The 12,768-nt window shown below is 41.0% G+C and overlaps 1 protein-coding gene and 1 pseudogene across 2 annotated transcripts in view; both read left to right on the forward strand.

Moving 5' to 3' along the window:
- Nucleotides 1-3,193: 3,193 nt before the first annotated feature.
- Nucleotides 3,194-5,907, forward strand: LOC146717654 (protocadherin alpha-8 pseudogene; annotated as a pseudogene).
- Nucleotides 5,908-6,637: 730 nt separating this feature from the next.
- LOC146717655 (protocadherin alpha-C2-like) overlaps nt 6,638-12,768 on the forward strand; it is a 214,921-nt gene continuing 208,790 nt past the window's right edge. Inside the window, exon 1 of one of the 2 annotated variants that reach the window (XM_085479021.1) lies at nt 6,638-9,134. In XM_085479021.1, the coding sequence (XP_085335147.1) occupies nt 6,732-9,134 (2,403 nt within the window). In that variant the 5' untranslated portion in view covers nt 6,638-6,731. Of the gene's footprint in view, nt 9,135-9,992; nt 12,509-12,768 lie in introns of those variants that run through there. The other variant, XM_085479234.1, reaches the window with a different exon arrangement.

The following is a 12,768-nucleotide window of genomic DNA, read 5'->3' on the forward strand; positions in this document are numbered from 1 at the left end:
TGCACACAGTGCTGTTCCTGTTTCTGTAGGCTGCTAAGACTTTTTTTATTTGTTTGTTTTTCTTATCCCTAATATGGATGGTGTGAAGAAAAATATGAATACGAGTACCAACAAGACAAACAAAAACTGAAAAAAAAAACTCCTAAAGTAAACCATATACAAACATTTCCACAAAAATCTCCCTTCTAGAGCTGCTCTCCTTCAAGATCTGAAGTTTCCACCACTAGAATGTAAGTATGGATTAAAATTCAAATTATCAAATTATATTGTCATATATATTTAAAACATCCATCCACCCGCTTCCGCTTTTTGTTTTGCTTTTTGATTTTTGTACTAAACTAACCAGCTTTTCTTGATTTAATCTATATTAAAAAAAAACAAACAAACAAAAAATTTTAGATATTTGAAGAATATATCACATGAAGTGAAAGCAAGAGGGACATTTTGACAGGTAAGTATTTCAGGAAATCTATGAGGGTTCCTCTGTCATGATGGCAAAGGGAATGGCTCCAGCTATGTGTCTGTACTTCTATGAGCCCTATATATGCACGATGTGTTATTATATTGCCAAACAAACAATCATAATAAAAGAGCAATCACATCATGAGTCTGCAGTATATGTGTCGGGGGAAAACTCTGTAAAAAACCCAGGAGAAATAAAGACACAATGAGACAAAGTTACTTTCTTTATCAAACGTGTACACGGGTGAGCTGCTAAGAACAACTCACACCATGCACAGTGGCTTGGTAATTTTTATAGGCACAGAGCACAGAGACAGTGAGAACAGGATAACAAATAATAAACAGATAAAATAAAACAACTCCATATATGGTGCTAGTCTCGTCAGCAGAGAGCTAGGGAAGATAAAACAATCTAAAACAATATGTCCCAGAAACAAGATGTGTTTGCTGGGAAAGACTAAAAAGATAATTCTAAACTAATCTAACCACAGGCAGAGGGCAGACAAAAGGCATCTTTGTACATTTAAAAGAAGGTAAAGAAACATAGAATCATTTTTCCTGTAACAATATGAATCTTTAAACAAAGCCTTATTAATCGTGATAAATGCCACGAGCTGTGTAATAAATTAAGGGCATATAAAACATTTTGTTACAATGCAAAATGTTTTGTTTATCATGAACACTGCTTTAAAGATAATGAGTGTATTTGTATTTTATTCAGTGGCTGGCTGAAAGCATAAGGCTGTCTCTCTTTGAGACTCTTTGTGTGCAGACATGACCTCATCTCCCCTGAGAGATGAGGTCATGAGGAGGTAATAATAGTAATCAGGCCAACAGCACTAGTTATTTTAGCATCTTCTATACACACTTTAACTTCAGAATCACATTCTAGCATAACCAAGAAAAACCTCCATATATGTCTGCGTCTATATATGCAAAACAAGAACAAAGGCTTCTAAATTGACTCTAGTTATGATTAAACTGTGTTGGAGCCAATTGAAGTAGGAAACAGGATGAGAAAAGAAACATTTCTCCGCCTCTTTCTTCATTAATATGGTTTCTGTTGTCCGCTGCTCTGCTCTACTAACAGACTAGCACAGTGATGCATGACACAGCAATGCACCAGTGTGTAACAAAAGCGCTAGAACGACAACCAGCTGGCACTAGTAGGTTAACACATGCACACCACACATCAGTGGTTTTTTTTTATTTATGTCTGGTATCTCAGTTGCTCTCTCTCTCTCTCTCTCTCTCTCTCTTCAAATATATATATATATATATATATATATATATATATATATATATATTTTTTTTTTTTTTTTTTTTTTTTTATTTATTTATTTATTTATTTATTTTTTTTTTTAAGTATATGGATGCAGTTTATATTGTCCGCAGAATTCACAGCTTCCGCACCCCTCCCCCTCTCCTTCTCGCGAGGGCGCCTGCTTGCTGTCAGCACCACGGACAGAGACCCACCTAAAAGAGCTGCGTTGCCATGGCGACCTGCTCTGCTCACTGGAGTTGTGAAGGTGCCTGTAATGTAATATCCGCACGACTGCACCACTCCCTCAACTTAAGCATGCACAGCTTCCAGGCTTGGCTGTGAAAATATAACTGCAACCTTCGTTTAGCAGGGGTTTATAATAAAAGAGAGAAAATATGTGCTTTGTAACACTCTGCATCACTGCTGCAGCAAAGAGAGGGTGATCGAGGTTGAAAAGGGAGGAAGTGATGCAGAATGCTGCAACACTCGTGCACGCGCACGTATATATTTAGCGTAAATCCAAAACCAATACGTGGGTAGCAAGTGGGAGGGGTGCGACTATCTGAGGCTATATGGTCACTTGCTTTTCTAATTGTTGCAAGGAGGATTGTTGTGTTCTTCTTTCTCTTACAATTCCCCACGCATTTCTATATGCACTGCGGTAGAGAGGCAAGCCTTCTGTTATTTTCAGATAAGAACAATGTGTTCCACGTGAATGGACTCCTAGCTGTACTTGCAGGTTGATTCCATGCGATGTCACTGCTCACATCTGAAATAGACTAAAGACTGTGGGTGTGTGCTGGAAGGCCGCATGCAGTGTAAGAAGAGAGAATGTGTTCAGGTTTAACATCAACATACTAAAGTAGTTAAAACTTTGTATTACATATCAATCCTTGTAGAATGTTTTCCTATTGTTTGCATGGAGATTTCCTCCCAAAAAAGATTTAGTTTGCCAGAAATCTAGAAGGGAAGAAGAATCTAAAATGAGAAGAAAAGCTCAGTTCAACTTACTATTTATTGAGAGCAGTTAAATGTAGGGATAACAAGAAAATATTGGTTATTCCATGATGGTCAGCTGAAACGCAAGAGGGTGAAATCTGTCAAGGCTATATTCAGGACTTACTGGGAGTAAAACTTTCAACTCCTAAGAACTGGGGCGGGGAGACTTCCTCTCTCGACTCTCTCGAGTTTGTACTTCAGAATGTGCTTGTACACTTTAAAAATAAAAAGGAAATATTCAAAGTGTCAGCTCATAATTTCTATTTAGTATTGTGTAAAATGCTGATGTGGGCTAATGTTTGAGCAACAATATTCGGGCTAAATTGAAAGGGATAGGTTATATAGTCAGTGCAGCATCGTTACAGTGACAGCGGGTGGTGCTATCACACTACATATCACCACACTGATGGCGTATGAATGGCCATCTTTTCTTCTATATGTATACTCAGTAACAACCAAAGAGACGGTTTGACAGAACGACCTAACAGACGCCCTGCTGCTAAAATTATGGCTTTCGCAGACATTTATACTTTATTTTTCATTCGAGGGAATTAAAAGTTCCTAAATAGGCTAGTTTAAGGATTTTTTCCACCGCCAATTAAAAAGCTTTTGTCAAACAATGGAGATCACGGACGTGAAAGCACGATGGAAGGATGTGTGGTTTTCCTTTTGTCTGGCGCTGCTGATTCTGACCAAATTAAAAGGAATCTCTGCTCAAATAAGGTACTCCATTCAGGAAGAATTAAAACCAGGGACAGCGGTTGGAAATGTAGCCAAAGACCTCGGACTGGATCTTGGGAGACTGGCTGATAGGAATCTTCGAGTTGTGCAAGGAACAAAGCGAGATCTGTTCGAGGTAAATCCAAGGGATGGAGTTTTGTTAGTGAACCAGAGATTAGACAGAGAGGAGCTGTGTGCAAAAACTGCCCCATGTGTCACGAATTTAAAAGCAGTTGTAGAAAATCCACTCGAAATGCACCAGGTCGTAGTTGAAATCCTCGATGTAAATGACAATTCGCCGAAATTTCCTGAAGAAAATTACACACTGGAGGTGCTGGAGTCTGCCTTAGTGGGGTCTCGATTTCAGCTGGAAGGAGCACACGATTTAGATGTGGGTTTGAATTCATTACATTCATATAAGCTAAATCCGTACCAGTATTTTCGTTTGGAAACAGAGGAATTTGGGGATGACGGGAAAGTTCCGTTCCTAGTATTACAAAGACCTTTGGATAGAGAACATACAGCTCAGCATTGGTTACTATTAACAGCTACAGATGGAGGAAAACCATCAAAATCTGGAACGATTAATGTCACGGTAATTGTATCAGATGTAAATGACAATCCACCAGTCTGTGAAAAACAAAAGTACACAGTAACGATAAAGGAAAACGCACCCGCTGGAACATTTCTGCTGACGGTAAATGCATCTGACTCAGACGAAGGGCTGAACGGTGAGATTGAATATTCTTTAAAGAGTAAACTTAGAGGACTCTCGTCCGATACGTTTGATTTGGATAGTAAAACTGGAAAACTAGTTGTGAAAGGACGCCTGGACTACGAGGAAACCCAAGTTTACGAGATTAAAGTACTGGCTACGGACAAAGGTGTTGTGGCTCTGTCCACACTCTGCAGCGTAATTATTAGAGTGGAAGATGTGAATGATAACCCACCAGAAATAGAAATCACATCTTTTTCGAGTCGCATTCCAGAAGATGCGCCCCCTGGAACCGTGGTGGCATTAATGGGTGTGACGGATCTTGACTCAGGTGTGAACGGACAGGTGGTTTGCAGCGTGCCCCTTCATTTACCTTTTGATTTGAAGCCCTCCCCTGACGGTCAGTCATACTCTTTGGTTACCAAAGATTACCTGGATAAGGAAACAACGCATATGTATACCATTACAGTAACAGCTAAGGATTTAGGAAGCCCAACTTTGTCATCAACGAAGGTAATACAGGTAGAGGTGCAAGATGTTAACGATAACAGGCCTCTTTTCACTGAAAGCCCGTATACCTTTTATGTACTTGAAAATAACAAGGCAGGAATGTCCATTTTCTCAGTCAGTGCTACTGACGCGGATGGAGGTGAAAACGCGGCAGTGACATATTCACTTGTCCGTATGAGCCCGGGGCTCACTATAACCACGTTTTTAAATATAAACGAAGCAAACGGAACGGTTTCAGCACTAAAAAGTTTTGACTTTGAAACGCTGAAAACTTTCCAGTTCCAAGTTGTTGCCTCAGATTCTGGAACTCCGTCATTAAGCAACAATGTCACAGTCAACGTCTTCATCCTGGATCAGAACGACAACGCTCCAGTCATCCTGTATCCACTCAGCTCCAACGGTTCTGCTCAAGGTGTGGAGGAGATTCCCCGAAACGTCAACGCAGGACACTTGGTGACTAAAGTCAGAGCCTATGACGCTGATATAGGATATAACGGCTGGTTGCTCTTTTCACTCCAGGAAGTTACTGACCACAGTCTCTTTGCTTTGGACCGCTATACAGGACAGATCAGAACACTTCGCTCATTCACAGAGACAGACGAGGCTGAGCATAAACTGGTAATACTGGTCAAAGACAACGGCAACGTTTCTCTCTCAGCAACAGCTACTGTGATTGTCAAACTTGTGGAGCCCAAAGAGGCTTTTGCAGCTTCTGATGTTAAAAGTACAGCAAAAGATGATGAGGACAGTAATGTCATATTTTACCTCATGATAACTTTGGGCGCAGTTTCTGTACTTTTTCTCGTCAGCATTATTGTGCTGATTGCAATGCAGTGCTCAAAATCCACAGACTATACTTCCAAATATCTGCCAGAGACTAATTATGATGGGACACTGTGTCACAGCATCCAGTACAGATCAGGAGAGAAGCGGTACATGCTAGTTGGACCCAGAATGAGTATAGGATCTACTATAGTACCAGGAAGCCATGCAAATACACTTGTGCTTCCCGACAGAAGAGGTGCTACTAAAGAGGTAAGACCTTAATACCAATCTTATGCACAACCACGTTTATCCTTGTGTTCATCTAAATTTTTTGCTGTAATGCTGTCTCTGAAACTCTTGTTACAATGTGGTCTTTTAAAGCATGTGTTTCACTTTTGTTCCAATGTCCCAATTATGTAACTGACATATATGTATTATGGAACATCGGTTAAAGTTAGCTGTAAAAAATTTATATGCTTCCGAAGCCAATCTGTTCTCTTCAAGAAAGTCCCACTGCTTGTCTTGCTTGCTGCTGACAAACATTAATCAGTTTACGTAAGTGAAGACAGTGTTATTAAAAAAAGAAAAACGATAAATGCAGTTATCGATATAAATATTTCCTCTTTTGACTGTGTCAGCGTAATTGCGCTGTCCAATGTGCTGAAATTGTTTAATTCTGGGGAATGAACCATTTAAGACAACAATCACTTCACCGGTCTTTCAAATAACGTTTAGATGTCCATTTCTCTCAGCATTCTTACGCTCCGCTTCTTTGGAATATACAGTATATCTTTCCTGTCTGCCCTGACTTAATTATACACTATCAGAAAGTCTGTAGTGGGCGGGATTGCGTGCCCTTTAAGTATTTTCCACTGAAGGCATTATTATTGATCCTATTTACTTGCTAATAAAAGACATTTGACTCACAGTTTTGAGTTTCTGACAGAATACTAGATATGACTACGACCAGCTGTAGCAGGCAGGCTTCAGTTTCCTCCAAAGCGTTAGACTTCAAAAAGTCAAAAGTAAAGTGGCGGGAAAAGGGAACAGGTGAACTGTTTTGGTTTCGTACCATTATGTAGTGGCCACTTGGTGTCGGTATGGCATAGGGAATGGTTGCGCTTCATTCTATACAGGCCCTGCCCATCTGTGGTTCCTATCTGGTGGAGGTGTACACAGGGAGTGTGCAAAGGAGGCTAGATATCAAATAAAACCAAAAGCGGTAAATTTTCGTCAATGGAATTTCACCTTTTACAGTTTCGTGAACATATTCTAATACGACTGACTCCATAAGCGATGGGATCACTGAGTTTGCCTCCGAGTAAGCCCTTATATATTTACCTCGGGATGGGGGAAGGAGGACAAAGACACCGTGCGAATTGCTGGTGGGTCGCCGGGATTGTGTTGCTGTGCTTTGCGGAGAGGATTTTGGCGCAGTTAAGATACTCCATTCCAGAAGAAGTTCAGGTGGGATACCCTGTTGGAAATGTTGCAAAGGATTTAGGACTAGAGATCAGCAGTTTAACTGGCAGGAAATTCCGTATTGTTTCGGTTCCAACTCAAGATCTGTTTCAGTTAAATCAGAACAATGGAGTGTTGTATGTTGGGAAAAAGATGGATCGTGAAGAGCTCTGTGATGGAAGCAAGGTTTGTTTGATAAACCTGAAAATTGTTGTTGAAAGCCCCTTGGAAATACATTATGTTGGAGTTGAAATAACCGATATTAATGATCATTCACCGACTTTTCCAGAAAGCGAACAGCGACTGAAAATCGCAGAGAATACGCCTCCAGGTACTCGTTTCCAAATTCATGCCGCTCGAGACCCTGATTTTGGTGCTCATTCAGTTCGAAAATACATACTGAGTCACACGGATTTATTCGATATTGAAGTCAGAGACAGTGAAGAGGACAAGATGCCCTTTTTAGTGCTAAAAAAGTCTTTGGATAGAGAGCAAAAGGCTGAGCATCGTTTACTGTTAACAGCCGTAGATGGGGGGAGTCCAGCGAAATCAGGAAGCCTTAATTTAACCATCACCGTGCTAGACGCGAATGATAACCGACCTGTGTTCAGCAAAGATGTATATACTGTGTCACTGGATGAAAATGCACCAATAGGAACATTTGTTGTAAAATTAAACGCTACAGATTTGGATGAAGGTTCCAATGGCAACATTGAATACAACTTTGGTAAAATACAAAGGAAAAAAGTGCACGACACCTTTGAATTGGACAGCATAACCGGTGAGATTCGTGTAAAGGGAAAAGTAGACTTTGAGGAAACGGAGCTGTACAGGCTAGATTTGCAGGCTTCAGATAAAGGTCAGCCACCCTGGACAGTCGAAAGTAGAGTTGTGATTAAAATAAAGGACGTGAACGACAATAAACCAGACATTGAAGTAACATCACTGTCCAGTTTAATCCCAGAGGATTCAAAGCCCGGCACAGTCATCGCCCTCATCAGCGTTGTCGACAACGATTCAGGCTTTAATGGGAAGGTTATTTGTAAAGTATCGCAGGATGTTCCATTTGATCTGACGCCATCACTTGAGGAAAACATGTACTCGCTCGTTACAAAGGGCCGTTTAGACAGAGAAACTGTTTCCCGCTATAATATCACAATAACAGCTACTGATTGCGGTGAACCTCAGCTTTCAACAGTGAAAACACTGAGTGTTCAGGTGTCAGATGTAAATGATAACACACCAGTTTTTAGTCAGAATCCATTTGAGTTGTATTTGATAGAAAACAACACCCCGGGCGCACCAATATTTTCTGTGAGCGCAGTTGATGATGATTTGAATGAAAATGCAGCAATTACATATAAAATCGTGAGAGGTGATGGTCTACAGGATGCTATTACATCTTTCCTGAATGTAAATTCGGATAATGGACAAATCACTGCGCTGAAAAGTTTTGACTTTGAAACGCTGAAAACTTTCCAGTTCCAAGTTGTTGCCTCAGATTCTGGAACTCCGTCATTAAGCAACAATGTCACAGTCAACGTCTTCATCCTGGACCAGAACGACAACGCTCCAGTCATCCTGTATCCACTCAGCTCCAACGGTTCTGCTCAAGGTGTGGAGGAGATTCCCCGAAACGTCAACGCAGGACACTTGGTGACTAAAGTCAGAGCCTATGACGCTGATATAGGATATAACGGCTGGTTGCTCTTTTCACTGCAAGAAGTGACTGACCACAGTCTCTTTGCTTTGGACCGCTATACAGGGCAGATCAGAACACTTCGCTCATTCACAGAGACAGACGAGGCTGAGCATAAACTAGTAATACTGGTCAAAGACAACGGCAACGTTTCTCTCTCAGCAACAGCTACTGTGATTGTCAAACTTGTGGAGCCAAAAGAGGCTTTTGCAGCTTCTGATGTTAAAAGTGCGGCAAAAGATGATGAGGACAGTAATGTGATCTTTTACCTCATAATAACTTTGGGCGCAGTTTCTGTGCTTTTTCTCGTCAGCATCATCGTGCTGATTGCGATGCAGTGCTCCAAATCCACAGACTATACTTCTAAATATCTGCCAGAGACTAATTATGATGGGACACTGTGTCACAGCATCCAGTACAGATCAGGAGAGAAGCGGTACATGCTAGTTGGACCCAGAATGAGTATAGGATCTACTATAGTACCTGGGAGCCATGCAAATACTCTCGTGCTTCCCGACAGAAGAGGTGCAACTGAAGAGGTAAGGCCTTAATACCAAACTTTTGCACAACCCTGTTTATCCTTGCGCTCCTAAAAATGTTTTGCTGCAATTTTGTCCCTGAAACTCTTGTCACAATGTATTTTTTAAAGCATGTCTTGTTCAAATTTTCCTATCTGCAATATGTAACTGAGTATATAAATATTAAGAAACATCGCTTTGGTTAGCTGGATGAACTTTTCATGCTTCCGAAGTCACTCTGTTCTCCTTGATAAAGTCCAACTGCTTGTCTTTTTGCTACCGACAAACATTAATCAGTTTAAGTAAGTGAAGAGGTTTTGTTTTTAAATTAATTACACGAAGAAAGCTTTCTAATAGCGTTATTAACCTTCCTGTCGTGTTCGGGTCAAATCTGACCGATTTACAAATAAAAAACCTCACAAATACTTTGTTTTACATCCGATTGCCTCGAGTCCTGATGAAATTCTCCACACTATGCACTTGAACATATAAAAGTGATGAGCACCTCTTCAACTGTGTTACATCCGTGTGACCACCATTACAAATGAATGTCTGCCCTGACTTAAATACATCCCTTTCAGAAAGTCTGTAGTAGGCGCGACTGAGTCCTCTATAAGTGTTCTCGACTGAAGGGATTATTATTGATCCTATTTGCTTTTTAATAAAAACTATTTGAATCACATTGTTGCGTTACTTACAGAATACCAGATATGAAGGTGACCAGCTGTAACAGGCAGGCTTCAGCTTCATCCAAAGCGTTTCGTATCATACTATAGTAACCACTTGGTGTCGGTATGTCATTGGGAATGGTTGTGCGCTTCATTCTGCACAGGCCCTGCCCATCTGTGGTTCCTATCTGGTGGAGGTGTACACAGGGAGTGTGCAGAGGAGGCTAGATATCAAATAAAACCAAAAGCGGTAAATCTTCGTTAATAGAATTTCATCTTTTGGAGAATCGTGAAAATGTTCTAATGAGACTGACTCCATAAGCGATAGGATAACTGAGTTTGCCTCCGAGAAAGCCCTTATATATTTACCTCGGGATGGGGGAAGGAGGACAAAGACACCGCGTGAACTGCTGGTGGATCGCCGGGATTGTGTTGCTGTGCTTTGCGGAGAGAATTTTGGCGCAGTTAAGATACTCTGTTCCAGAAGAAGTTCAGGTGGGATACCCTGTTGGAAATGTTGCAAAGGATTTAGGACTAGAGATCAGCAGCTTAACTGGCAGGAAATTCCGTATTGTTTCGGGTCCAAATCACTATCTGTTTCAGTTAAATCAGAACAATGGAGTGTTGTATGTTGGCAAAAAAATGGATCGTGAAGAGCTCTGTGATGGAAGCAAGGTTTGTTTGATAAACCTGAAAATTGTTGTTGAAAGCCCACTGGAAATACATTATGTTGGAGTTGAAATAACCGATATTAATGATCATTCGCCGACTTTTCCAGAAAGCGAACAGCGACTGGAAATAGCAGAGAATACGCCTCCAGGTACTCGTTTCCAAATTCATGCTGCCCGAGACCCTGATTTTGGTGCACAATCACTTCGAAAATATACACTGAATCCCACGGATTTATTTGATATTGAACTCAGAGACAGTGAAGAGGACAAGATGCCCTTTTTAGTACTAAAAAAGTCTTTGGATAGAGAGCAAAAGGCGGAGCATCGTTTACTGTTAACAGCCGTAGATGGGGGGAGTCCAGCGAAATCAGGAAGCCTTAATTTAACCATCACCGTGCTAGACGCGAATGATAACCGACCTGTGTTCAGCAAAGATGTATATACTGTGTCACTGGATGAAAATGCACCAATAGGAACATTTGTTGTAAAATTAAACGCTACAGATTTGGATGAAGGTTTGAATAGTGAAATTGAATACAACTTTGGAAAAACACAAAAGAAAAAAGTGCACGACACCTTTGAATTGGACAGCATCACCGGTGAGATTCGTGTAAAGGGAAAAGTAGACTTTGAGGAAACGGAGCTGTACAGGCTAGATTTGCAGGCTTCAGATAAAGGTCAGCCACCCTGGAAAGCCGAAAGTAGAGTTGTGATTAAAATAAAGGACGTGAACGACAATAAACCAGACATTGAAGTAACATCACTGTCCAGTTTAATCCCAGAGGATTCAAAGCCCGGCACTGTCATCGCTCTCATCAGCGTTGTCGACAAAGATTCAGGCGTTAATGGGAAGGTTATTTGTAAAGTATCGCAGGATGTTCCATTTGATCTGACGCCATCACTTGAGGAAAACATGTACTCGCTCGTTACAAAGGGCCGTTTAGACAGAGAAACTGTTTCCCGCTATGATATCACAATAACAGCTACTGATTGCGGTGAACCTCAGCTTTCAACAGTGAAAACACTGAGTGTTCAGGTGTCAGATGTAAATGATAACACACCAGTTTTTAGTCAGAATCCATTTGAGTTGTATTTGATAGAAAACAACACCCCGGGCGCACCAATATTTTCTGTGAGCGCAGTTGATGATGATTTGAATGAAAATGCAGCGATTACATATAAAATCGTGAGAGGTGATGGTCTACAGGATGCTATTACATCTTTCCTGAATGTAAATTCGGATAATGGACAAATCACTGCGCTGAAAAGTTTTGACTTTGAAACGCTGAAAACTTTCCAGTTCCAAGTTGTTGCCTCAGATTCGGGAACTCCGCCACTAAGCAGCAATGTCACAGTCAGCGTCTTCATCCTGGATCAGAACGACAACGCTCCAGTCATCCTGTATCCACTCAGCTCCAACGGTTCTGCTCAAGGTGTGGAGGAGATTCCCCGAAACGTCAACGCAGGACACTTGGTGACTAAAGTCAGAGCCTATGACGCTGATATAGGATATAACGGCTGGTTGCTCTTTTCACTGCAAGAAGTGACTGACCACAGTCTCTTTGCTTTGGACCGCTATACAGGACAGATCAGAACACTTCGCTCATTCACAGAGACAGACGAGGCTGAGCATAAACTGCTCATACTGGTCAAAGACAACGGCAACGTTTCTCTCTCAGCAACAGCTACTGTGATTGTCAAACTTGTGGAGCCCAAAGAGGCTTTTGCAGCTTCTGATGTTAAAAGTACAGCAAAAGATGATGAGGACAGTAATGTCATATTTTACCTCATGATAACTTTGGGCGCAGTTTCTGTACTTTTTCTCATAAGTATCGTCGTGCTGATTACAATGCAGTGCTCCAAATCCACAGACTATACTTCTAAATATCTGCCAGAGACTAATTATGATGGGACACTGTGTCACAGCATCCAGTACAGATCAGGAGAGAAGCGGTACATGCTAGTTGGACCAAGAATGAGTATAGGATCTACTATAGTACCGGGCAGTCATGCGAATACTCTCGTGCTTCCTGATAGGAGAAGAACATCTGAAGAGGTAAGAGCACGTTTTTACTTAAAGCTGTTTCGGGAATGAAAACAAAATTCCCTCCTGGCAAACACCACTCTCTTTGGAGATAAAACATGCGGTCCATTTTACTATATAATGCAAATAATTTTAATCAGTGTTCTGTATATCCGTGTTGAAGTTTTGTAGTGCAGGTAAATAACAGGAAATCATATTTTGTTTGGTTCTCATTAAGTGCAGTGTACTGGTTCCGTAAAGAAAAGCAAGAAAGAAATGTCTTTATTCTGAAT

This window comes from Copadichromis virginalis, linkage group LG2 (assembly GCF_057382275.1).
Source record: "Copadichromis virginalis isolate Kocher_CV1m ecotype Utaka linkage group LG2, C_Virginalis_male_GT1.1, whole genome shotgun sequence".
In the NCBI taxonomy this organism is placed as follows: domain Eukaryota; kingdom Metazoa; phylum Chordata; class Actinopteri; order Cichliformes; family Cichlidae; genus Copadichromis; species Copadichromis virginalis.